At 40.6% G+C, this 27,132-nt stretch overlaps 1 protein-coding gene across 16 annotated transcripts in view; it reads right to left on the bottom strand.

Moving 5' to 3' along the window:
* The window catches only part of MBNL2 (muscleblind like splicing regulator 2), a 153,700-nt gene that overhangs the window by 37,928 nt on the left and 88,640 nt on the right, over positions 1 to 27,132 (bottom strand). For all 16 annotated transcript variants that reach the window (XM_008516170.2, XM_070579090.1, XM_008516142.2 and 13 more), the window contains exons 3-5: positions 13,550 to 13,714; positions 5,383 to 5,583; positions 2,337 to 2,600 (exon numbers count right to left, since the gene is read on the bottom strand). In XM_008516170.2, coding sequence (XP_008514392.1) covers positions 2,337 to 2,600; positions 5,383 to 5,583; positions 13,550 to 13,714 — 630 coding nt within the window. The remainder of the gene's footprint in view (positions 1 to 2,336; positions 2,601 to 5,382; positions 5,584 to 13,549; positions 13,715 to 27,132) is intronic.

Below are 27,132 nucleotides of genomic sequence, written 5' to 3'. Positions count from 1 at the left end.
CAAATGGCCATTTCTTCTCTTATCCTCATCAATGCAGGTCATCTACCATTGACATATATGAGGTGCATTTTTCCTTCGATGACTGAAATATATACTGATTGCAGATGTTAGAACTGGTACTTCTAGGAAACAGGCAGATAAAATCAGGGCTCAGATAAAGTCAGGGCTCAGCCCTAAGGTCACTGTTAGTACCGATGGTTTGTTGTATTAACAGGTATTTGAGGTACAGGGACTAATTTTTTATATTCCCAGAACCTCATCTCATACCCTAGTGGCAAGATGGCTATTGTGACCCAGGCTGAGCCAATCATAGCATGCTCTTATTCTGACCATAAGGACAGCCACCAAAATGACCCTTAACTGTTTTTTTTCTAATTAGAGTTGGTGTAGAAGATACTGTTTTCTCTCTTGTCAAAAGATGTAAGAATGTGTCCTGATAGGTGTCCAAAGCCATGGTCAGTATCGTACAGAGAAGCTGGTTTTAAAGAATGGAGCTGATATGTACCAAGAGAAGCAGAAAATGAAAAAAACCTGCTGTTTCTCAAGTTTCTGGATCCAGGCACCCCTGAGCCCTATTTTACCTCTACTCTCTTTGGAAGACATTGCATGATTTAATCAAGTCCAAATTTTTCATTTAAGCTACTCCAGTTGGGTTTTCTCTTGCAACCAGAGTCCTGACTAGCCTTGGAGATATTCTCAATACCTAGTTATGACTTATAATACTAGTTCAGTAGAAAAACGTGTTCTTTGTTCCCAACAGTCAATGTACCAGTTAGGATAAATTGAGGCTGACCTAAATGATTATGATGAAAAAATTTTACTTCTCATAGGAGAAGATCCTCAGTAAGTAGATGGTAAGATGGATTTCATACTGGAGAAATGCATAAAAGACCACATTTGCTCTCTAAAAGAATTCCTTTTTCATTTTTTTTAGATTTTTTTTTTTTTTTTTGGTGAGGAAGATTGACCTTGAGCTAACATCTGTGCCAATCTTCCTCTATTTTATGTGGGATGCTGCCACAGTGTGGCTTGACAAGCAGTGCCAGATCCCCTCCTGGGATCTGAACCTGAGAACCCTGGGCCACCGAAGCTGAGCAAGGAACCTAATCTCTACACCACCAGGCCAGCCCCAAGAATTCCTTTTTCATTAGCATTAAGTAACCAATTTACTCTCATCGCCCCTCCACCGCATTCTTCCCAATTATAATCAGTTTTGAAAACTACTCCTTTACTAGAACAAAAAAAGGGAGAATTTCTCTATATTGTACTCACTCTCTTACGTGGATGCAAACATCCCCACGTACATAGAAACTCACACATTCAGAAAAATCACTATGTCCAGCGACATAAGAATGAGAAGAACATGAGGAAAGGGCATGAAAGGAATCGCCTGGGAGCTTCAAAAAAAGGCCACTGCCCAGGCCACACCCAGACCAATTAAGTAGGAAACTTTGGGAGAAGGGACTGATGTTAGAACCTTTCAATTCCCCTCAGGTAATTCAAAATACAGCCAAATTGGAGAGCCAGTACTCTAAGCAAGTCCTTCTCAAATGTTAATATGTATAGAAAACACCTGAGCATATTTTAAGATTTGAATTCTGATCCCAAAGGTCTGGGGTGGGGCCTGAGTGTGTGCAGCTGTAACAGGTTCCCAGGTGATGGTGACCAGGCTGCTGCTGGTCTCCAAGGGACAGTACAGTGACTCAGGCTGGGCGACAGGCCTTCTTGTTTGTTTTTAGCACCAGCCAGTACAGCTCCATTTTCATCTGTTTCCTGGCTTGATGTTCTGCATAGCATTTCATTTACGGGGAGGAAGTTCGAAGCACGGCCCTTGTGATAAGTAAAAGAAGAGCGGAAACAATAGGAATAGGCAAGAGCCAGCCACCGACTGGTCACCTGTTGCTAGCTTCTCTGCGGCCAGAGGATGGCTCTCTGAAGTGCCGCTGCTGTCTATTGCTCAGCTCAGTACTCCCGCTTTCTTTTCCACTCTCTTAAGCTCTGGTGCCCCCCTTCCTCTTCATCCCTAGGCCCCTGAGCCCCACTCTGAGGAAGAGCCCACACTGGTCCAGTCCAGTCTCAGAGGAGAACGGGACCGGGCAGGTCGCTCGCCCATCGCCTGCGCCAGAGGGATTTACTTATTGTGCTGAAGAAGGGAAGGAGGGGAAAACAAAACAAAACAAAAAGGGGGAAACAACGGAACTTAGGCAGCAGAGCAGCAGGAATAGCAGCCTTCCCTATTTCCCCACTGGTTTGGAGAGCACACGTGTTAAGTCGCGGCGGCGCGGAGCGCGCGGCTCCCGAGCTCGCAAGGTGCGCGGCGGGCGCGCCCCACTTACCATGACTGTGGCCGCGGCCGCGGCTGCCTGGGCGGCCACCGCGGCTTGGTTGGCTTGGTGCTGCGCAGCTTTGATTTTGGCCTGCAAGTGTGCAGGAGGGTGAAAATATTTGCATTTCTCCCTCATGCAACGCCCCTTTATGTAATCCATACAAACGGTTACGGTGTTGTCATTTGTGTCGATCATGGTGCTGTCTGCGGGGTGTGCAAAGCGGCAGTCGGTCTCTCCCCGGGCACAGTTTCCTCGTTGGAACTCCCTGCATACCTAGGACACAGAGGGGAGAAGAGCAGACGATGCAGAAGAAAGCCTGATGGCCGCCGGAAACTCTACCTCTGCAAGCGCAGCCATTTACGTTAAAAAAAAAAAAAAAAAGAATAATGCTTTTCCTTTCTTTTAAATGGTGGCTTTTGTGCTATTTACAATAAAAATTTGATTATCCAGAACTCAAGTGACCAGAATCGCTGACAAGCTAATTTGTGTTTTGCTTCACCCTGTTTCCTGGAGTGAGAATTTATATTGAGAAAATAACTCAAAATCTGCAGTTTAGCGAAAATAACAAAGAAAAATCAACAAAGCCTCCATTGTCTCCGGGTATACACACACACACACACACATATACATATATACATGTATACATACCCGGAGACAATTATATTTTGTATATATTATAACTTGGAGATTATATATATAACTACTTGTATACATAATTTGGACTTCTATATATATCCAAATCTTCCCCTACCGTGAAAACTCTGGGATGCTATAGGTTTTTTGCATGGGGGGATAATTTCACTTTAAATCAAGCCACCAGGTCACAGCTGTACAGCTCCAAAGAAGAATCAGGGGAAATGACAAACTTATTCGTCCTCTCTGAGAATGGGAAGTGGGGGTGGGGTGAATCTGAATACTCCGCTTTTCCCCGAGGTCTCCCCTGCTCTACAAAGATAACTTATGCTTAGAATCATAAATCAGAAAAACTACAATATCTCAGACTCCAAAACTTTAAGATCACTATATTATTTTTGCCAGCACAGAAAGAAAACAAAAAAAAAAGATGAAAAGTAGAGAAGCATGGGAAGAGATAAAGGGAAAGAAAGAAACGGAGACAAGTAGAATAGAGTTTGAGGTGTTGATGTGTTGTTTCTTTTTTATTCCTTAATCCTTAGTTATCCTGAAATCTAAAGTAACTAGAATATTCCATCCTCTGAGAATTATGGTGGATCAGGAGTTTACTGTATAAAGAAAGTTTTCTTGAGAATTTAAAAGGTGGATTCTTAATTCTGCATTGAATATTGATAACATGAATAACATATATACATAATATTTATATTTATAAAATCATTAGCTGAGAAGAATAGTTAAATTTAAGTTATTTTCCTTTTAGGCTCCAGTTCCAAAGTCGATATGTTTAAGTGGTGGTCCACATCTTGATCATCAGTGTTGTTATATGAAGGGCCACTGACATGACATTCAAGCCTTGTGAAAGTCAAACACACTTGGGAAATACAGTTTCACTGACCAGTGGCCAAGTGAGTTTGAAGGGTAAACAGAAAAATCACAAAATTGTTAATTGTTTCTTCCTACTGTGTATATTAGCCAACATCCTTTCTTTAGTTCATAAAATGTGCAAAATAAAAATTACTAAGGTGTTCCCACAGATTCTGAGTGAGCCTTCCTCTGTAGATGGAATGACTCCAGTCTGAGACTGCATCAGAGGTGCAGACCAGCCATCAAGCATTTACCAAGGGTCTCTTTTGCAGCCGCCTTCATTCCTGGTTTGAGGTGAACTGAAAGCTGCTCTGCTAAAGTCATCATGAATCATTTTTATGTGTGTCTTTGTCTACCAGTCCTGTTGGGAAGGACAATTTGTTCCCAACTTGGCTGATTTAATTTGTTTTCTAAACCACAGTCACGTACTGAACACTAAAGCTCCATGGGTCCAGCAGGTGGAGCCCCAAACACTTTTCCAGTTCCATGAAAAGTCTGTTCAATATTCACAGGGACAATCTAGATCAAAACACTAGCGAGGTTATTGCCACTTCATAAACTCCAGATTGAAACTGATACTAGGCAGCAACATTTTATTACCCTCAAGGTTTATTGGATAAATATTTAAACAAATGTACATTGAGAGAACATTCTTGAATGATCCAACATTAAAGCTCATTGTACATCCTAATGATACATATATCACCTAAGAACTTTAATCGGTAGCAGAATTAAAGGAGATCTTTAAAAACTCTATCAGAACCTTTACACATCCATATAAAATGCTCTGTTAAATAGTATAGGATATAATAGTGAAGGTAAATGGATGAATCCTCTAACTTTGATTAAAGAGAAATTTCACCCAGTAAAGTACAGGTGGGTTGGCTTGACTCATGACTTAAGAACAAGTTTTATGAATATATGAACTTGTTTTCTTGACTTTTATAGAACACTCGAATTTAAGTTAAAGAAAATATCTCAGTCAATAACTAAATTTGCCCAGCCTCAGGTTCCCCCTGTTTACCAAGAACACAGCCAAGGCTGATATTCTGGAACATGCTAGAACAGCCATACTAGTTCTTAAAATACTGAAATATGGTCATACCAATTGATCAATAGTCATAGTCCTACTTACTCCCACCCACCCCTGTCCCTGAGTGTCCCCCATTGCCCTGGCTTTTGCTCCTGTCTTGCTCATTCCTAGACCTGGCTGGGATCTAGCAAAGGTTAATGGCTGGCACAGCTGGAGGCCTTTGGGAACCATCTCTGTAGGCTGCATAGTGATTGATTCAGTGTTCTACTGGTTGTTAAATAATTTGCCCTGAACATACATTCCATGCAGCTGATTTTGTTTGTATTAAACATTCTTTTCTCACAAATTTCCTTTAAAGTTTGCCTTAAATTCTAACCATAGAATTATGAATGCATGGCTTTTAGATGAATGTGTGTGTGTGTGGCTGTTTTGCAAGACTGAAAAATCTCACAAGCATACCCTTACATAGAAGTATGCACACTTCTACCACAAATGCATCTCAAACCACAAATATAATTGAAGTACCTCCAGTTTGTCAGTCCTGAGAAGTTTCTGAGTTGCAGTTGAGCCCGGGACAGTGACTGGTGGACTTCCGGGAACAATAACAGGTGTGGTGGGTAGAATTTCCGTTGGGACTAACCCAACTCCAGGGGTTACAGGTGCTAAGTAAGGAGCAAAGCTAATCGCCGTGTTTGTCCCTATTGCGGGACCTACAGGAAAAGTGGGCTGTTAAAGGAAGATAACACAGGACAAAGATTTCTTTAGAATAAAACTTTAAAAAAATCACCAGCAAGTGTCATTTGAACAAAATGTATTCATCGTATACAAGACTCTTTGTGTTAGTTGCATAAATCACTGCTGAACTGCGAAAGTTCATTAAACTTCTCTGCTTTGTTTTGCTTAATAAAAATGAAATCCATATAGACCCTCTCTTCCCAAAACCATACAGAAACATGGAAGAACATCATAGAAATCTAATTACAGAAAATAGGTTAAAGTTTTATTCCCATGAAAGTATTCTCACGAAAAGAAAATAATAATTGTCACTCTAATTGCTCATCATTCCAAAGTATTGAACGTTATAACAATAAGGTAGTAAAATCTATGGAATACTGACTCATAATCTTTGATTTCTTCTACATGTCTCTCTAAGGGAGAGGAATAACGAAAAACCTTGATTATAGCCTGATTTTCAAGTTGACCAAGTTTACACATTCTTGACAAGTGGGGATTATTTGGGATTTTTATTTTGCTCAGATTTACCAGGATGCTCCCGCATTCTATCATCAGCATGTATATTCCTAAAATTCATATGCAGTTTTCCTATAGACCTGCTGTGTCTTGCTCTGGCTCAGCTATGTCTAGATCCAACCTTCCCTTCCTGAAAGGTTGGATGGAAGAGCTTGAATTTTTCAACTGGCCAATTTCTCAATTGGCCATTAGAAGTTGGTTTGATTTCCTAGGTCACAAAATCGACATAGCGGTGACAGAGGCCCACAGTACCTTATTAAACTTCTTCTCTATCATTATACTCCTTATCTAGGGATAAGAAGAAATATGTTGATGGGATGGTTATTTTTAAAAGCTCCACCTAAAAGTATGCCTTTCAGAAAGGAAATAATGTACATTTAAGAGAACAACAAACTTTGCTTTGCTTTTAAAGAACCAATATTAAAAATTTAAGATGCTAGAAAAAGATTTTTCTTAGAATAAATTTTACACTGAATTGAACCTGAATGATTTTTGTTTGTTTTTTGCAGTTATTGGATGCTTTTTAACCTATTTATTTTTAGGACCAGTTTGCAGATATTTGAAAACATATGTTAATGCAATTTTCTTATACCGAACTATGCTGTTGGCCATGTCATGCTACTTCTGTATTTATACATTGTGAGTAACATTCTTGTTGTCTATTTTTGGCTCTGAATGAGTTGTTGAACATATGGAAAAAATAATCTATGTTTATTAAACAATTTTTTGTTGACAGCAATAAAAGAAAAATATCTCTTACAAATGATCATGTTAGAGAACAGTGAATTATTGATAGTTTGTGCAGGGAGTTCTTGGAGAGGCGGAGGGCTGAAAGAGGTGATTCTAATGGTCTTAGAGAGCTGTGCTGCAGCACTCCCGCTGGGGGCTCTTAGATCTTTTACGGCTCAGACTTAAAATTCACCTTGGGAGAAAGTTACAACGTGAGGTCTCAACATGGGGAATAGATGGCAGTTAAGACTTTTTTCTTCCCTGACTTTCTACAAAATTTTATATGTGTATGTTTTCCATTTTCAACCCATTGAGTCCTAATTATAGAAAGTTGTGATTTTCAGTAACTATAGCTTACTGAAAAAAGCCAAGTGATTTAAATGGTTTAAGGACTATATAATGTTAGGATTTTAAAAAATCAATTCTGAAAGGTCATAAATCACAACAGATCAGTGACTCAAAGACCCAGCTATATCAGAAATGCCTGGGGGGAATTTCATAAATAGAGATATCACAAATTCTGACTCAATAGGTCTAAGCAGGGGCCTTGAAATTTGCATTTTAAAAAAAATTACTACATGATCTGATGTGTGGCTCAGTTTGGGAACCACTGTCATAGGCAAGGAGTGAAAATAAATATTAAAAAACCTTCTACTAAATGTGTAATTTAACCCAGAGACTAATTATGAAAGTAAACATTTAGAGAAAAGAGCCCTGAATCTTTGGCTTTCTATAGAAGCACATATCCCAACCCTCCTCCTGTGGATCCTTTGAGGCCAGGGTCAGTATGGTGACATAAGCACAGCTTGTACCGTGACTCTCAGTAGGATGTCAGAATCTCAAAACTCATTTCCCAACACCTTTTTGGATATCAACCGATCTACTGCAATTAGCTAAATTTTGCTTTCTAAAATATAAGTAACTTGTTCATCTAATTTACTGATCTAAAATGAATGTTGCTGTTTGTTTTATTGATGACAGCTGTAAGTAATTCACAGAGACTATTATTTAAAAGTCAAAACACAAATTTTAGACTAAGAGAGGCCTGAATTCAAATCCAGACCTCTGCCACTTATTAATTTTTATTCTGGGCAGGAAATTAACCTCTTTGAGCTTTTGTTTTCTCATCCGCAGAAGGGAAGTAAAACGACTTAGCTTAAAGAGTTGGGCTGAACAAGGTGTTGTTTCTCTCCCACTTCCCATGGTCAGAACTCAATAAATTGCAGCTATCTTTAGTAGTATAAAAATTAGTATTAATAAAGTTTTTTTCCCCCAACTTATTCATTGATTCTATAACAGGAATGAAGTCAATATAGCAATGTAATAATAGAGGTATAAAATCTTATTAAATTGTAGCAAATGTTTTTCTCTTTTTTGAAATAGGGGCTGGGAAAATATATATTTTCCTTCATGTGAAACTGAAAGTTAAAAGTTCATAGGCCTCATGAAGACAGATTCAATTAGATATTTTCTCTTTTTTTAATATAGTTTTTCATTGAAGTTGATTAGTAAAAAAATACAGTTATGGTAATTTTCAGAGATGGGCACTGTATTATTATTATTATTATTATTGACAGTAATACCTTACATCTGTGAAAGGTTCGGCTGCCTTCAAAGCATTCTCACACATGTTGTCTTCCTCAATCGTCTCAATATCCATGAGAAGCAAGTGTGGCAGCGAGAGTTGCACAGTCTTACAGGTGAAAGCAATTTAACGTAGAGACTAAACGGATTACTCAAGGTCAATGCTACTGAGGCAGCGTCAAGGCAAAACACCCAGGACTCCTGGCTCCTAATCTGGGGCTATTTCCACTCCTCAGCACTCACTAGATTTTTTTCCAGAGAAGAGGAAAAAAACGCCAGCTGCCCTTTAAGTCTTTGGAGAGTAAAGAGAGAGCCACGGCAGGGAGCTGTGTCCCTGGATCTGCCAGGGCCTTCTACTGATAGGAGGTGTGGGGCTGCTCTGAATAGCCGTGTTGGGTGCTGCCGCCCCCAAAAAGTGGTTCTCGGGTCCTGGATTCAAATTAATCTCTGGAGGTAGAGTCTAGGCTGACAACAGCATATCCTGGTGTCTGAATTTGGTTCTTGCTGGCAGCTGAGAAAAGAGAAGGGCAGCACCTCCAAGTGATTCTGTTCCCGGAAGCACACCAGCTAGAGCTCGGGAGAAATGACCGTGTGGTTTCTGTAGAAGGGCTGTTGCCAGGCTGTCTGAGACAGGATCTATTTGATCCTTGTCATCTCTCAGCATTAACTGCAGCTAGAGAGGCCAGAGGACAAGAGCCGCAGAAAGTCTTCTGGAAGAAAATCCCTTCTGAAAAATGTTGGTCTTGCTATTTCTTCCCTCTGTACTTCACTCCACATTCCTGTGTTTCTCTCCTCAGTTTCTCACTTTCCACTTTTCTTTCTCAGGACATTACATCAGTAGATCCAGGTTCAAAGATTACACACATGCATGCACACACATGTGCATGTGTGTTCTTTGATATTTTGTAGTGGCAAGGAAGGGCCAGTGCTGGGGGGGTAATGACTTAGTGGCCTGAGGTATTTTATGGCTCTAAAATCTAGTCAATTGGCTTTTTAAAATGAGAACGTGAGAGTTTATACATTTAGAAAGCTTTGACTTCAAAGGGTAGGTATTTGACACTCAAACTGAAAGGCTTAAAACATGGCATCCCTTAAGCCTCCTCGCTTTACTCCCAGAAGCATCTCTGGAGAGCAGAATACTCAATGCAAGACCTTGTCCCCAAGGACTGGATCGTTTAGGCTCTTAAATCTCTATCCTACTAAAGGCTACCCACTTGCTTTTTGAGTGTACAGATGAAGGCTGTGTGTTTGGGGGATTGGGGGGACCGTGTGCTGGAAAGTAAAGGAAAAGAATTACTGTTATATCCTATCAGGAATTGGGGAGAGAAAAGCTAGGTAGAATAAGGTGAAGGGAACTTTTCAAATATAGAGGATTTGAGATAGAAGAGTGATAAGAGGAAAGAATGGTTTGGGTTTTCATTCATTCAATAAATATTTATTGGTACAGACATGGTGCCAAAACACTGTGTGTGCATTTGTTGAACTTAAATCCTAATTGGGAAGAACAAACATACAAATAAGATTACAATTCATTTTTATGGATAAGCAGGAATTAGGAGGCCTCGCTGATAGTGATGGGGATTTGGAGCGGGCCACAGGGGATAGATTTGGAGTCCTCATGAATAAGATGAAGTTAGCATGTGAAGAGTAGTTGGATACTTCCTTCAAGAGCAAAGGCCATGAGGCAAGAGCTTTTTGTGTTCACAGAACTGACAGTTTGGTTTGGTCTCATTGGCTACAGGAAGAGTGGCTCACAATGAGTTGGTGAGCCAGGTGGGGACCAGATCACAGAAGACATTATAGTTCACAGTCAAGGTTACATATTTAGGCTCCAGGGAGATGGGACAGTATTGAAGGGTTTTAAGTAAGGGAGTGATATGATGTCATTTATGTGTTAAAAAGATTCCTCCGGTTGCTGTATACAGGCTACATCGGAATAAGGCAAGAATGGAAGTTGAGAGATGAGAAAGGAAAAGCTTATAAAATATTTTGAAAGAAAGGTAGATGATGGCTCAGATGAAAGTGCTTGGAGGTAGAGAAGTTGATGGACTCGAAGGCAGATATGACAGGACTTGCTGATGAACTGGCTGTGAGAATGTGTGTGAGAGTCTGCTTGGTTTTGGTTTGAAACTACTGGTTGCATTTGCTGATATGGGAATGTAGTGAAATAAGGAATTTGGTCTTGAATATGTCAAGTTCCTGTGAGAAATTTAAAAGTGAGTCCAGTAGGAAGTTGGAAATATGAGCCTGGGGCTCAGAGGAGAGGTCTGGACTGGAAACATACATTTAGGAGTCCTCGGCTTGTAGATGATTTACAGTCAAAGGAATGGATGGGACCACGAAGGAGAGGGTAAATGGAAAGAGATGTCCAGTGCTGGGAATTTAATATATAGCAGCCTCAACATATAGTAGAGGCACATACTGAGCAAAGAAGACAGAGGAGGAAGGAGTGATCAGAGAGAAAGGAGTGTTCCACAAAGGAGAGATTGATTACATGTGTTGAATTTTGCTAAGAGGTCCAACAAATACAATGAAGGCAAAAGTGACCATTGGTTTAGCAACATGGAGGTCATTGGTGAAAGATTTCAGTGGAATGGGTTCAGAGTGGATGGGACACAGAGGAAGTGGAAAAAATATTGATAGCTCTTAGATAAGTTTAGCTTAGAAGGAAACCTAAGAATGGAGTGACACTTGCTACTTTGTGTTTATCAATTTATTTGTTATAAGCAGTTTCTGCATGTATTAGTTTCTTGTGGCTGGTCTAACAAATTCCCACAAACTTAGTGGCTTAAAACAACATTTATCCTTTCATAGTTCTGGAGGCCATAAATCTGAAATCAATTTCATTGGGCCAAAGTCAAGGTGTTGGCAAGGCCATGCTCCCTCTAGAGGGTCTAGGGAAGAATTCATTCCTTGTCTCCTCCATCTTCTGGTGGTTGCTGGCATCCCTTGGTCTGCGGTCACATCACTCCAGTCTTTGTCTCTTTGGTCACATTGCCTTTCTCCTCTTCTGTATATGTCAACTCTCCCTCTGCCTCTCTCTTATAAGGATCCTGTGATTGTTTTTAATCTTGGAGGATTTCCCCATCTCCCGTGATTGTCTTTAATCTTGGAGGATTTCCCCATCTCACGATGCCTAACTTAATCACATCTGCAAAGATTCTGTTTCCTTATAGGGTGACATTTACTGGTTCCAGGTACCTTTGAGGCCATTTTTTGGCCTACTATACTGTGTTAGGTCACTAATTCATTCCTGCGACTCTAAAGTTATGTGTTTGTAGAGTCGATGATTTTTAAGTTTATCACATTTTTTATTCTAATAGGTTTTGTGATTTTAAAACGTCCATTAAAATATTTAAATATAATATTCCTTTTTCCTAGGGTAATCATGATTATTAACTTCTAATTAATATTTGAAACAATAGATAAATATAACTTTAGAAAAAGTTCAACTAATAGTTAACAACAGGAATGGAATTTTCTTAGTAACATTGCCATTATTGAATACTAGGGTCAATCCTTATGAATTCTAAATAAATAAGAAGTGAATGATTAAAATGAGTGAGACACATAATGCAATGTTACTATGTTGACCTTGGTGGTTCTAAATTTATTCCCATAGACATTATTTAATATGTATAACTAAATTATTTTAGCATTTAGGTAATTTAATAAAATAATTTATACGCATGCATCAATAAAGAGAACCATAAATTATACATGTGTGTGGTTTTAAATAGATCCACTTAAATGCCTATATTCAGTGTTAAATGTGTTCAGAATGCTATCTGTGTTGTCCTTACATCTAGGCTAACTCCTACTCATCCTTTAGGATGCACTTATTTGGGACCTCCTCCGAGGAGCCTTTCCCCGCCTCATCCCAAATCATAATTCCCTGTGCCTGAATCTCACTTTGACCTTTCCATGAGTATGTCTACCCCCAAAAGACTGTATCTTATTTATCTTGGAGCCCCCTGCACCTGGCACTTTTTCTTACTCTGGGCAGAGCTGGTTCCTGGCTACTGTGTGCCACCATTCCTGAGCAGAAACCTTGAGATGGCAGAATTGCCAACAATCTGCCCAGATTCCATCCTCTCTTCCTGGGTCACCCCCACCCACCCCATCTCATCTCACAGACACACAATAAGAAGATTTGGCTCACTGGTAGTTATCCCTTTTAATTTAGCAGCTTTCAATAACATAGAATTTTCATACAATAATGACTGATTTTGAAACAATAGTCTTTTGTGTCTGTAGCTTTTTAAAATAGCAAATTTTGCTCACTTCACTGGCTTTGTTTTTAAAAAATTAGCTTTTTTAAAAAACATAATTCACAAATGTAAATGAAATCCACTAAAGCCAAATGCACTCCTTTCCCCCAGGGCCTCATTCCTAAAACGATTTCCAGACCTTTAAGGAAGTACTTTCAAACACTGAGAAATCAGGGAGAAAATATTACACAATACATAGTCATAGACTGAACTCCCTTAGGCATTTAATCTTGTGGTCCTTGCCACAGCTGCCACCCCCTTGCAGGCCTCTGAGAGACAGGTGGTGCAGGTGGGTAAGGTAGCCTTTTTTGGGGCTGCTGTAGGCTCCAGATGGAGCAGACTGCAGAAAGCGCTGAGGTCAAGATGTCTGAGTTCTAGTCTCAGCTCCACAACTTCCTAGCTCCATGAAATTCAATCATTTAACTTCTCTGATTTCACATTTTCCTCATCCTTAAAATTATACCATTGAACTAAATAATCTATCTGCTACATTGCTAAAAATGTTTTAGGCATCAAAACCTCTTCTTTACATAGATCATCAATTCATACTCTAAATGAAAATGTAGCACTATTTCCATTCTAAGATGGTTCAAATATGGAGCTTACTGGTGAGAAAGAGTTGGAGTGACACAGACTTCCCAGATATTGATTAGAAATTGTCTTTGACTACTGTTTCCACACACATTTTTCCATTTACATAATTTTTAACACCCTATTTTCAGCATCTACTTAGCTTAAAGCTATTTGCTTTAATTTTAGCCAGAGAAAAAGTAGAAGGAGGCCATTTTAGGTCAATGTGGCATTGCTTGTACCAACACTTTAATCACCAAGCGCATCATTAGATGCAGTGTACTCACCACTGGATGAAGTGGGGTTCCTGGAAACATAAATTGCATCTGCTGGGCAAGCATCGCTGCTGCAGTTTTTTGCTGGATCAAATTGTTCCTCCCATTAATTTCTAGTTGAGTTTTTAAATGTGTTGGAGGGTGAAGATACTTGCAGTTCTCTCTTGAACAACGGCCCTGTAAAATGAACATTTTGGTTTTAGGACTGTTGTAAGTAGCTTTCGCACTCTGTTGTCAACCACCTCATAATCACTCCATATACACAAGGGCAAGGATCCCAGGTATGTATCTGTGTGTGTGTGTGTGTGTATGCGCGTGCACACATATGCACATGTGTGTGGAATATACAACAGAGGTGGAACATACACGGAGTGAATCAGGCATTAGGTGACTATCAACCTTGCTCAAATCTGTTGAGCAGAGAAGCTTCCTGAGATTTTTTGGTTGCTGTTGTTTTTAATGGATTCTAACTCTGACAATAGACTCTAAAGAAACATGACTGCTGAGAGTAAAGTGTGGGCAGTGTGGAAGGCAATCAGAGGAGCATATTTATTGTGACTTATCAAAAGGAGGCTTTGAACTTGCTATTCCTTGATTTGTGCATCCTGAAGTGATGACAAAAACGAATAATTATGTGGTAAATTTGTGCAGTGGGGATAGTAGTAAGAACTTGTTGAAATTTGTATTTGGATTGGCTGAAAACATCCCTAATTCAACCTATCAAAGAAGAGGCATTGGTAGTATAGGAGTGGACATTCCTTAGTAATAGATGCATAGGTGAAATTTCCGGACATAAACTCAGATAATCACCTGCAACTGACTAGTTTGCTACATAAAAGCTGCTACCCATGTTCCTGCCCCACTCCCATGACATTTTTATCAAATTTAATGTCTTGATATGACATAGAGGAGAGCATTTATGGCTTAAGTAATATTTGGATGTTAAAGTTGGTAAAGTGAAAAAAAGTTAATTAGGTGACAGGTGTGCATAAAACTAGTCTCAAAGAGTAATTGCAAATGGTAGTGTTTATACTGAATTCCCAAGTTTTCAAAACTACCACTTGAGAGAATCATATTGATGCATGAATTATGCTATTTCTGGAGAAAGAACAGCAAACTGTGTTAACCAGTATGAGTATTATCATTCCCTAAAGAATTAATCTATTTGCAACCAGGAAAAGAGAATATGAGTTTGTTTATCAGATATAAAAATGATTTTAAAAAGCAAGCTTGGTGGATCAGTGGAAATAAATTTGTTTATAGTCATCCTAATTCTAAACATCTGGAGTTCTCACTCTGCCTCCTGCTAATTTCAGCTGCACTTTTGGCAGCAGAGGCTCCCTCTCTAGAGTGTGAATCTTCCACCCCCGCCACGGAGAAGGGCAGCTGTTGGTCCAGCCTTAGTCCTGGTGGTCTGTGCTCATGAACCAATGCTGTCCAGAGGCCCTACTGTTAGCAACATTAGAGAAGTGTCACCCTCTGCAGGGAGGACACAGAGGTGGGTGCTGGGGACTTCAGAAGGAATTGGTCACATTTCTGCTAATAAAATTCCATAAAAATGAAGCAATGTCAGAGTGTCTCTTTAGTCTCAAGTTCATATTGTGGATGTTTCACTCAGCTTCCTATGTGTGAAATAGACCTTCCAGGTCAAGCACTGGAGACCCTATTGTAAAGATACAGGTAAAATGGAACCGCACCTGAAAAATAATCTAAACCAAAGCAGTCTAAGAATCGCTCTCCATCTGCTTCTCTGGGCAGTTTTCTAGGATGAAGTTTTTATCCTAACTTTCCTTTGCTCATTGCTTTGTGACTTGCCAGCCTTACCACTCCAACCCTACCAACTTGCTTTAGGCATCTCTTATTTCGCTTCTCTCTCTGCCCTCCCTTGACAATTGCCTTAGTCTCTTAGTTTACTAAAATCAAATCTCCAAGAAGGCATTCAGATTGGGCCAGTGATTGGGCCAGTTCCTACAACAGAAGCATGTGACCAGTCTCTGGATTGGTTACCTTTATGTCAGGTGCCCATGGACATTCTTATCATTGATGATGGGAGGTTGTCATGGGATACAAGACAGAGCTTCATCAGCAGGGTTGGGGGAGAATTGAACGGGATGATATTTCTTATACAGAGAATAAGCCACCCTAGGCTTCTCTCTGACAAACTCAATCCAAACTATCTTTAAGTACAATCACTTCATTTGGAAGCTGACACCCAGAATGGCTCATGTATACAAGGTACACTTATGGGCCTAAGTGCACAAATGTACAGATGGGCCTAATGGTGGGGGGGGGGGGGTTCGGGAAAGCAGAGTTCCATAGACTGGAGATGGAATTAGTGAAACATCTGCATTTCTACCAGTTTGGCTATTAACTTGTGCTCGCTCATATAATTGTCAATTTGATCACTAGTCTGCTAATACCATGCTTTGTAGTTGCACGTAAGAATTTTGATTAGGCTGGAAAAATAGGGTTTTCTTGTAAATTCTGTTATTTCTTGGTACAACTGAGACTTAGGGAACTGTATAAACTATTTTCAGCTAATAGATCATGACTTACAACATCGAATTCGTAATGTATTGATGGAACCTTCTTTTTCATGAGAATTAATGTAATTTCCTAGTGTCCTTACTTACACACTTGGAGTAAGGTATATTATTGATCACATGCCAGACAATTTTTACCTGGTTATCTCATTCTCTCCTTACAACAGCAGTAATGATCCCTATTTTACAAAATAGCAGATGGGCTCAGAAGGATTAAGGAACTTTCCCAAGGCCATATAATTGATAAGTGGTAGAGCTGGATGCTAAATCCAGGTTGACTTGACTCAATTACATCAGTGTACCAAGCTATTTATTAGCAATAGTTAAAATCCGGGGAGGATAAAAATCTAGCATTATCTTTCAAAAAATAATAGGATGCGTAATGCAATTTAAAATATAACAAAAGAAATGTAAGGATTTGGGAGTGGAAGGTCATTTGCCTGGGCCTATCCATTGGTAGGGGAATAGAGGAGTGGTTAAGCTCACAGGCTCTAGAGGCAGATGCCTGGGCACATAGTTGGGCTCTGCCCTTACCTACCTGTGTAACTTTGAGCAAATTACTTGAATTTCTTGTGCATCAGTCTTTTCATCTGTACAATGGAAATAATTATTGTATTTTCATCTAAGGGCTGTTGTGGGATTAAGAGAGTGTGCAAGGTTTAGAGAAATGCCTGGCATAGAGTAAGCACTGAGTAAGTGTTTATACTATTACCAAGGAAAGGAAACATATTTGTAAATGATATTTTGTTTACAGTAAGTGCAAGATCACAGATTTAGTTGTATTTTGGTTGGCTCTTTTGTTGTTCTGTAGAATAAACTTTCACTTCAAAATATGATGGAAGTTCTTTAATTATACTTATTTAGATATATTTAAAATTATTTTCAGTTCTACAGGGTATGTCTGCAAGTATCCATTTTTAAAGACACAGCCCTGAGCCATAGTTCAATCTGGTATTAACACTTTGCAGTGTGTTGCACCACGGATGTCTGAGGCATACTAATTCAAGCACTGGGGAACTCTAGGCAGCAGAACTTTAGTAAGGGATCCTATAGGACTCTGAAACCCACAAGGAAAAGCTACTGTCAAAATATAACAAGCTATTTGACACAGTAAACAATTTGTAAGAAAGTTTTTGTTAAGGCGTAAGATGTGTCAGAATACACATCATTGCACAAAAACCATTGATTATCAAAGCAAATTGTCATAACTGACTGAGAGAGGGCAGGGTGCAGAAATGTAAAGTGTCTTTGTATATCATTATGAAACAAAACAGAAGTCTCAAAAATAATGTCTCCTGATTTTAGTCCGAGAAATAAAGATAAAAATATCTTGGAAAAGTCTTCCTACAGCTGCTAGGATTGTCCTTTGTTTTATTTTAATTCTTCCTCCCTTTTAGTTTTTGGTTAAACACTGTTTCTGGAGAGATAAGAGAGGTAGGGTCCAGCCCCTAGAGAAGGGGACTGATGCAGCTTCTGTGGGATAGAGATGTGGGGGTGCCTTCCAGGGTCCTTGTGAAGAGTCTTATGGAACTGGAAAATAGGAGCCCAGACAAAGGCCAGGCAATAGGCCCACACCAGGAACTAATATGGAAATTGCCGCTCCTGAGTTCCATAGACCCTCAGGGGCTTTGCCCACCCCAGGTGGGACGCACCAGGTATGGAAACCAGTGGTAAGATCAAACTCGCCATTGTTCTTGATATACTTTCAGGCTAGGGTCTCGTTCATTCATTCACTCAACAAATGTTTATTGAGATCCTACCATGTGCCAGGCATTGTGCTAAGTGCTAGGTAACCAAAGGTGAGCGAGCACAAGATATGCTGCCTCCCTTCCTGAAGTCTGCAGTCTAGTGGTGAAGACGGATATTGGCCAAATAGTGATGACACAGATTGATGTAAAATTATAAATTGTGATACATGTTCTGGAGGAGAATGCTGAGAGGGGTTGGTGGGAGAGGGTCAGAATTGAGACTGGTGGGTCAGGAAAGGACTCTGAAGAAGTGACATTTAAATGGAGACCTGAAGGATGAGAAGGAACTTGGCAAGGAAGTGCATGGTGGCTGAAGTGTGTGTTTGTGTGTGTTTATGTGTGTGTGTGTGTTGAGGGGGAGAATACAAAAGGACAAAAAGAGGAAAAGAATGTGCTAGGAGAATGTACCATCTAGGGACTTTCATGAAGTTCCTCAAGGCTGGAGTACAGAAGGGGTGTGGGTTGGAGCGGTGTGATACTAAGACATGAAACAGGAAGTAGCAGACTGGAGCCAGATAACAAAGAAGTTAAGGGGTGTGAACTTCATTGTCATTGAACATTTTTAAGCAGGAGAACAGCAAGATCAGGTTTAAGCTTTATGTTATATGTAAAATTGTACCCTGATTAGTAGATTTTTTATCTCTAATTTTATTATAGTTTGCGTTGTTTGGAGACCACTTATTTAAAAACAATAACAGAATTCTGGTGGAATTTACTTAGGATTTGTGCAGTTTATTCTACTTCTGAAAATAATCTTTATCCCAGGAAAACTTAAATTAGGGAGGATGGTTAGAAGCAAGTAAGAATTTCAAGCTGAATTAAGTTTATTAAAGTAAGCGACCATGGAAGATTCTAATAGAGAATACTCATGTTGATTCTCAACAGGATGAGGAAAGATGCTAAGTAACTGTAATATGTACTTGGCAGAACAACAGATAGGAGCTATGAGAATTACGTGGCCATTACATTACACGGTGTGGGATAGAATAAATACAGCTTTGGCTCAGAAAAGATTTCAGAATCAGGTCGGTGTAAGAAAGAAAAAGCATAATTGGAAAATGAGATTTTCTAATTGCTTATTTTAAAACAAGTAATTTTTAGAATCTTTTCCTAATATGCTCCTAATTGAAAAAGTCAATTAAAATATGGAAGCAAAAAAGAAAACAGATTAATTAGGAGATTGTTAAAGGGATTAACAATAGGAGTTTTTGCCCATAGGAATAGCTAAGAGACGACTGTATTCCATTAGTTTTCCATAGGAAAAGCAATGGATTTTATATGGTCTACAATTCAAACAGTTAATAGGCCCCTGCTGTATCTATTACTTGGGGATAATTTGAATTGTGTCTCGGCGTGAGCCACATCATTGATCAGCAGACTCTAAAATGGCTGTTTTGGGAGACAATTCTGGTTGAGGGCCAGGGTCGCAGCCTGATCTACTGAAATCCCCCTCTTCCACTTGGGTCTTGGCCACTCACTGCTTTCAGCACATGATGGTGTTTTCAAGCGAGCCAGCCAGGCTGTGGAATGGAAAATGCTGACTCTAATGAGCGAGGGCAGATAGTGCATGCTCTGAAAGCGGCCGGCAGGGATACTTGGAGTGTGGGAGCCTGCTTTGAACCCCTAAGCTGACCATGGAAAAGCTGTGGAAGGACCTCTCAGATTCCCTTGTTCCACACGTATGAAGCCAACTTAGTGAAATCCTGATGTCAGGACAGAAGCTCTTGTCCTGGAGTCACGTTCCTGAAACCCATTCTGTCTCGGAACCTCTCCTGCAGAAGCAGTTTAAACTAGTGGTGAAGGAACAGTCTCTGGAACTGGACTCTTGGCTTAAAATGCAGCTCTGCCGTTCTTGCCGAGGGAGCTTGTGGTCTCCAGTTGCTACATCTGTGAAATGGGAATCACAATAGTTCCTGTCTCATATCGACTTTTGGTAAAGATCAAGAATTAACACGTAGAAAGTGTCTGAACAGCTCCTGGCGCATAGTAAGCCCTCTGTAAGTTTTATTATCATCATCATCATCATCTTCATTACTACTAATACTATTAAAACCTTTTCTGCATAGTAGATAAAAACACATGGTATTAAAAACAATCCTCCTAATACTAGTTCAATTTCTCCATTACTGCGCTTCTCTCTGGCCTGTCTACCAAGATCTTTAACCCTTTATTATTCTTGTTCTCACAATCAATGCCAACACTGGCCATTTATCCCTTCAGAAGAGCCTCAGATCTTTTTTTCCTTTGATATCTTTCCTGCTGAAACTTGCCAGGGCTGAATAACATGGAATGACTAATCTAGAGATTAAAGCAGCTATGCATAATAGTGGGAAAATCCTGGAATCCCGGTTGTGGATTCATCCCAAAATGGTTATATGAACTTTTACAAAGAATTTATAATAGTCTGTGCCTCAATTTTCTCATCTGTCGAATGGGGGCGATCATATTCCCGTATCTCAGTTCCTTCTGATGGTTCTGAGAGCTTGAGAGACAGCAAAATTTGCTCTGAAAAAATCATAATTTGCTATACATTGTCTATTCCACATATATTTTCCCCTTGAAAGTTCCTAATCTAGTAAAAGGGGAAAGCCTTATAAACCAACAGTTACAATGAAAGGTGACACCAGGGACATACGTTGGCAACAGTCCCGATGTGTTCTGAGAATTGTGAGAAGTCTGCGTGACAGATGAGGCAGGAGGCACATCAACAGAAGTGGCAAATTAAGGCAAAATAGATTAAGTCTAGGAGGATATATTAAGTGCCTACGGTGTACACAGCTTGAAAGTAAAAAATTCAATCCTATAGACCACCGTTTTGGTCCTTGTGACATGTAAGGTGTCTAGCAGACGTTTTCTGAGTGATTAAAGTCCTTGGGCGGATCAGACGCACTCGCAGCCTCCGTTTCCCTACATCTTCAAAATCTCTCAAGGTTTTTGAAAATGGGAAAAAAATAAAGGCCTTGATTTGAGTTGGTGAGCAGATTTATCTTGGTTCACTATTTTTATGGGTCTAAGTCAGGTGGCTAACGCTGAGTGTAACGTTTGGCCTGAACTTTCTCTTCTTCCTCCAGCACATTTCCGGAAGGATATGGAGAAGAAAATGTTTGTTTACATCGGGGCTTAATTGATCACATTAACTATGGGACTGACATAGCCCTACTCTCAGGCCAGTGACAGATTAGGCTTTTAGGCTTCTTTTGAATTTAAATAAACTGATTGAACTACATGAGCTCCTTGTATATTAGTTCCAACTACACACTACAGCAAATAAAATACAACCAAATAAGAGCATCGGAATTAAAGGAAACTGCGGATTTGGGGAATCGTTACCAGCAAATGATAACCAGAACTTCCATCAAAATGAACAATTGCTCATATCGTCAATATTATGTATGAATTTATAATAAGCACTTTCTGTTTATTAGTAATTTAGTTCAATTTATGTTACAGTTCATCTTTGGTAGTCTATATGTGCAATACTCTTTTGGTAAATAGCATGAAATGTTTTACTGATTCAAGACAGATAAAAGGGGAATATTTTCAATCTTCTCTTTTCTGGGGTGTGTTCCTTTTTTGCTGTTGCTTCCACGGCATGGAGGAAACGGCTAGGAAGACATGAGGAAGATTGGAAAAGTAGCCAGATGGGGAAACTAGGGAAAATCACAAGTTCTGATAGGCAGTTACCAACACCTCCAGTCATTACACAACTGAGTTTAGGGCAAGATAAGGAAAAGTATGAATTAGGCGGTAGAGATGGATGGCCTAAGTCATAACGGGAACTGTAGTTGAGTTTGCATTTTTTCTCAGAAAACCGTATGAGCAGACATAATGTATCCTCCCACTGTGGCACCTGGGCTGTGGGGGTGAAGCCCGGAGCTCTCCCCCAGTGCTGGAGCTTTTATCATCCAGAGAGGGAGCTGCAAAGCTTCTGAGTCTTCCCATCTCTAGATTTGCATTTAGGGCAGCCTATTATCACCCAGAGGCTGGAAAGCCTTGGGGCCATCACCAGGGCTTTGTGAATAGATTTGTGACTCATTCATTATTATGCCGATGCGGCCGCCCTATTCCTGCAAGCACTGTTGGCATATGCCATTAAGACCTAATTTTGCGACCATTTTAAATAGGCAGAACATAAAAATTAGTAAATGAGGAGGAGAGGCAAAGAGGGTCAATTGTTTGTAGTTTGCCATTTCAAAGCATGTTTAGATCTTTTTTTTAAATGGATTTGGTTGCCTGGGCAGTTTTAGTTTCTCTACTACCTGTGTCTTCTGATTGGGAAGAGCTGTTTGTCAGTTGGATTAAGGGCCAAGCCCTGTCTTCACTGGTAAGGATTATCCATACTGTTAACTTTATATGTTAAGTGAAAATGTACCAGTTAGGAGAAATCAGTGAGACCAAAAATAGCCCCTCGGCTCTCCAGAGATTTAAGGGAACTAATTTCCAGGCATCAGATGCTTCATTTGAAAATTATTTATTTATTTATTTATTATTAATAATTATTAATTATTATTTATTTGAAAATTATTTATAGAAGATAAATGTCTTCTGAGTCACGGAGGTACGTTGGTTAGTGTGGATTGTGATGATATATCAACATAACAAAATACTCTAGTGGCTATTTGACTTCATAGAGTCTAGCTTTCCTAGCATCACATTCACAATGTGGCGATGCACAGCCATGGGCGAAACAGAAACTTTATGAAATATTAATGTCACAGCATTAGGTCTTTTCCTGTGGGGGAGGGCAGGTCTTTCTAGTCTGTCTTATACTTCTCCTCAAAGCCCACAGTGCAGGGACCCTCACATAGTCGGCACTCAATGCGTGTTATCAAATGTTTGTCCTCCTTTCTTTCCTTCAGCAAATCTTGTTAATCCCCTGCTATGTGCCAAGCCTGTGATATTAGATGGACAATTAAAACACAGAGTGATCAGTGCCATGATAGGGGAATTCAAGGCGCTCTGTGAACTCATTGCAGGAAGCTCCACCTAGCTTAGGGGCCAAGGATGACTCCAGAGGAAGGTACATTTCACATTTGAGCCAACATCTTTACCAGATTATCAAGTTGGGTACATGTGGCGGGAGGTGGCTGGGGAGCAAGAGTTGGCAATTTGGTGAATTAAAACAAACCAGGCTAGTTCACGATCACTCTGTGGGGGTTCCATTCCTGAAGGCTCGTATAGCCCATCACACAGAACCTGGACAAAGTAAACGCCTGGTAATATTGGCTGCTATTTTTATTATCATCAGTTGTTAGCAGTTCCAGAAGCCGGTCATTTTCTAAATAAGTGAAACCTATCCAAAGACACAAAACCTTATTATACGTCTTCTGTTGTTGTATATTCTATTTTAGTCTGATTTGCAAACCATGTGGTGAATCAGCTGCCCCCACAGAGGGCTTCCCAGAATTCAGACATAGACAATCAGCCTTAAAGGCGGACATTTAGCGCGTATGCTCCTGTGCAGCTGGGCCATTTATCAAAATACTGGAAATGCTTCCGTCCCAGTTAGAAAATGGCTGTTGTCCCAAGCCTGTGGAGTGTCAGGTGTTTTCCCCACTTCTCTGGTCACTCTAGCCCTTCCTCCTAACTCCCACCACCTACCTTCTCCTCCCGGAATCAAAGAGTTAAATCTGGTACAGCAGGGGGCCTCCAAGACCAGCTCTGGTGCCTTCTGATTGATTGCTGCCTACCTGGGAGGTGTTTATATTAAAATATTTTGCATATCACACTTGATTATAAATGTACTGGTGACAAAGCCAGAGTGCCCTGGTTGCTGGTGTGAGAGCTGGGAAGGCTTCCAGGAGGAGGTGGGAGAAGTGGTGGGTGAGGTATGGATAAGGGCATGGGAAAGGGGTGGGGAGAATGGGGAGATTGGGAAAAAGACCAGGAAAACAAGGACGATTGGGTGAAGAAGCACTGGAAGAAGATGGAGAGATAGGTATCTCTTTAAGAGCATTCATTTTTACTACACAAGAAAAGAACACTCCTCCCAGGCTGGTTGGGATTACTTGGTGGCTTGGGACTGACCTGCAAACTGAAGTGCAGCAGGAAGAGGCTGGCTGCACTTTGTGCAGAAGAAACAGCTTGGGAAGCTGTAGGGCGTGCACTGCTTGGGGGAGGAGAAGCTGAGCAGCGTTACACAGAAGAGTGTGGGGCTTATCTGTCTCCTGAAGGGAGAAGCCTCATGCGTCCATTCCATTATTCAGTCAACCAACTTTTTTGGAGCATCTCCTCTATGCCAGAAACCAGGATGGAATTGCACACAGGGTACTAAGACGTGGTCCTACCCTTGATAAAAATAGCTAAGACTTATATAACAGTGCATGTGTCATGTACCAGGCAGTTCTAAGTGCTTTTTGTAGATCATACTCTAATCTTCAATACAAGATCTTAATGGAGGGACTGTTAATAGTCTCACTTCATGGGATGAAAGGGAGGGGCAGAGAGGGGAACTAACCTGCCAAGGTCATATAGGTAGTAAGTGGCAGAGCTGGGCATCCAACTCAGGCAGACTGGCTGCGGAGCCTGTGCTGTCACTCCTCTGCAGAACCGTTTTTTAAGAAGCTTGAAATTCAGTGGAACATTCATATCACACCTTAAAAAGCATTCTTCACACACAGTATCTTGTTACAGCTCCACAACATTCTTGTAATATGTTACCCCAGTTTAAAGGTAAGGAAAATGAAGCCCAGAGAGATTTGAAGATACTTTCAAAGGCCATGTTGTTAAAGTCAACCAGGGGTACATTCTGGTCGTCCCCGTTACTAAAAATATGCCCTCTCCACTGCCCCTTGCAGTCAGTGGGAGAAGCTATGGGGTAACAGGTTTCTGGTTCCACATATGAAAGATTTGAATGGGCAGCCTTGTGTGATAATGAACGTTAGGGAGGTGACACTAGATGGTCGGTGTTATGGCTTGAATTGCGTCTTCCCGGAAAGGTATGCTGATGTCTTCAGCTCCAGTTCCTTAGAATGTGACCTTATTTGGAGATAGGGTTTTTACAGAAGTAATTGGGTTAAGATGAGGTCATCAGGATGGGCTGTAATCCAGTATGACTAGTGTCCTTATAAACAGGAGAAATTCAGACACAGGGACAGACATAGGTAAGATGATGTGAAGAGACAGGGGAGGAGATGGCCGTTTGTAAGCTAAGGAGCCTCTGAGGCTCCCAGAAGCTAGGAGAGAGTCCTGGGACAGGCCCTTCCCTAGGCCCTCAGAGGGAGCATGGCTCTGCCCACACCTTGTTCAGACTTCTAGCCTCCCAAACTGTGAGAGGATAAATTTCTCTTGTTCTGAGCCCCCCAGTTTGCAGTACTTGTTGCAACAGCCCTGGGAAACTAATAGAGTTTACCTATGAGAAATGCTAGATGATGTATTTTTTCATGAGAGTGGAGGCTACCCCAGAAAAACACTATGCTATCTTCTAACACAAAGGTTTGATTCTGTGAATGTGTATTCTAATTTTTTTCACGAACTCAGATAACAAGATGCCCCAATATGATAAAAAATAAACAACAACAACTTCCAAATTCTTAACGAGTACAATGATTTTCTGCAAATTAAACCAGTCAGCTTAAATGCTATCAGATTTTTCATATGGAAGATTTAATAAGAGAGATTTATTTTAGTAAAAGACAAAATGTTTCACTAAGGAACTCATTAGTAATGCATAAAGGCCTACTGAGTCTCTGAAGCTCCATTTTCAAAGAGAAATGTTGGGATAATTTTTATATCCTGATTACAGAGAAAGACTTGATAAAAATTGTCCTTGATATTAAAATTGCATGGGGCTGGGGGAGGGGGGATGATTCAGTCAAGCGGGAGGGAAGTCAAAGGAAATGTGTAAATTTGGCCGGCATTTGAAGTTGCTTTTACAAAGTTCGATATGCATTTCCATGGTCTCACTCATGAACAGAGGCCACCTTCACAGGTCTTTGGACCCACCAAGGGACAGAGAAGAGGTACAGAGAAGAGGCCCGCTGTGTTCAGCCCAGGTCTCCTGTATTCCCACCCCCACCCCCCACCACCTCACCTCACCCATCCATTCCTTCCCAGGTTCCCAGGACAAATCCTGAACTGAGGTTGGGTCTTTGCTCCCGGCTGATACCGACTCAATACGCCTGTTTGATGGCTAAATGACTGCCCTGTCCCAAGCCCCAACTTTCTGCCTTCCTCTTGACCTTGTTCACCCACTGGGTGTCCCAGTTCTTACATTCAAGGATACCACAGAGCTTCTCTCTTCACCTGCAAGTTCCGGGTCTGAGAACCCACCTCCCTCCAGGCTCTTTACCAGGCTGGAGCTCTGCTTGGCCTCTGCATCTGGAAAACCCTGCCCACAGGATGGGCCCTGTGGCCCACTGGGGGCAGCTGCTGCCTTCCACAGCCCTACCAAGGGTCATCTTCCCGGATATGTCACCTACCCTCAGTAGACACCCTGTTAATTTTTCTCAGACTTCCTGCCGCTCAACATTTCTTCAAGATGTACCTAGGAGGGTGGACACTTTGAGACAGCATTCTTGGGCTTGTAGTCAGCATCTCTTCACTCCAAGGGGCAGAACTAACTCACTCCAGACTCTGGGGTTCCTTCCAGTTGGATCCAGCGAAACATTGAGATATGGCATTACTCCTACCCTCTTAGGACCTCCCCATAAGTTATTTGTGGAAGAAGTATTTTCCCTTAGCAAACCCCAGATGTTCCTCATTTGTTGCTATTGGTTGGATACTTAAGCTCCTGATAGTTCAGAAACTGCTAGTCAAATTTATTTGTAAACTGAGTCAATCCATTATTAGAGAGTCCAATGGTTTTTGAAAAGGGAATTATATACATGGTAATATACTTGGTAACATTTATTGAGTGCAAATAAATACCAATACTATTATTATTATTGACTACTTATTATATATATACTAGGCAATGTGCTAAGTGTTTCACATGCACTGTCTCAGACAAACCCATGAGAAACGGAGACACTATGAGTATCTCCATTTGATAGATGGGAGAACTGAGACTTGGGGAGATTAACAGTCTTGTCCTAGATCATGTAAGTAGCAAGAGGTAGAGCCAGGATTTCAACCCAGGCAATGTGACCCTTGAGCCACTGCTATTAATCACTTTGTTCCTTTCACACATTCATACAATTATAAAAATGATGTTTATTGAATGCTTGAGATACGCCCAGCATAGGGCTAAGTGCTTTACAGGAATAATCTTGTTTGTGTTCATTATAAGCCTCTGGGGTAGGTCTTTTTATCCTCATTTTGCAAATATGGAAGCTTAGAGAGGTTAAGTGACTTGCCCAAGGTC

This window comes from Equus przewalskii, chromosome 16 (genome assembly GCF_037783145.1).
Source record: "Equus przewalskii isolate Varuska chromosome 16, EquPr2, whole genome shotgun sequence".
Taxonomy (NCBI): Eukaryota; Metazoa; Chordata; class Mammalia; order Perissodactyla; family Equidae; genus Equus; species Equus przewalskii.
The sequence above is the reverse complement of the archived record's forward strand: the minus strand, read 5'-3'. Positions and strand labels throughout refer to the sequence as shown.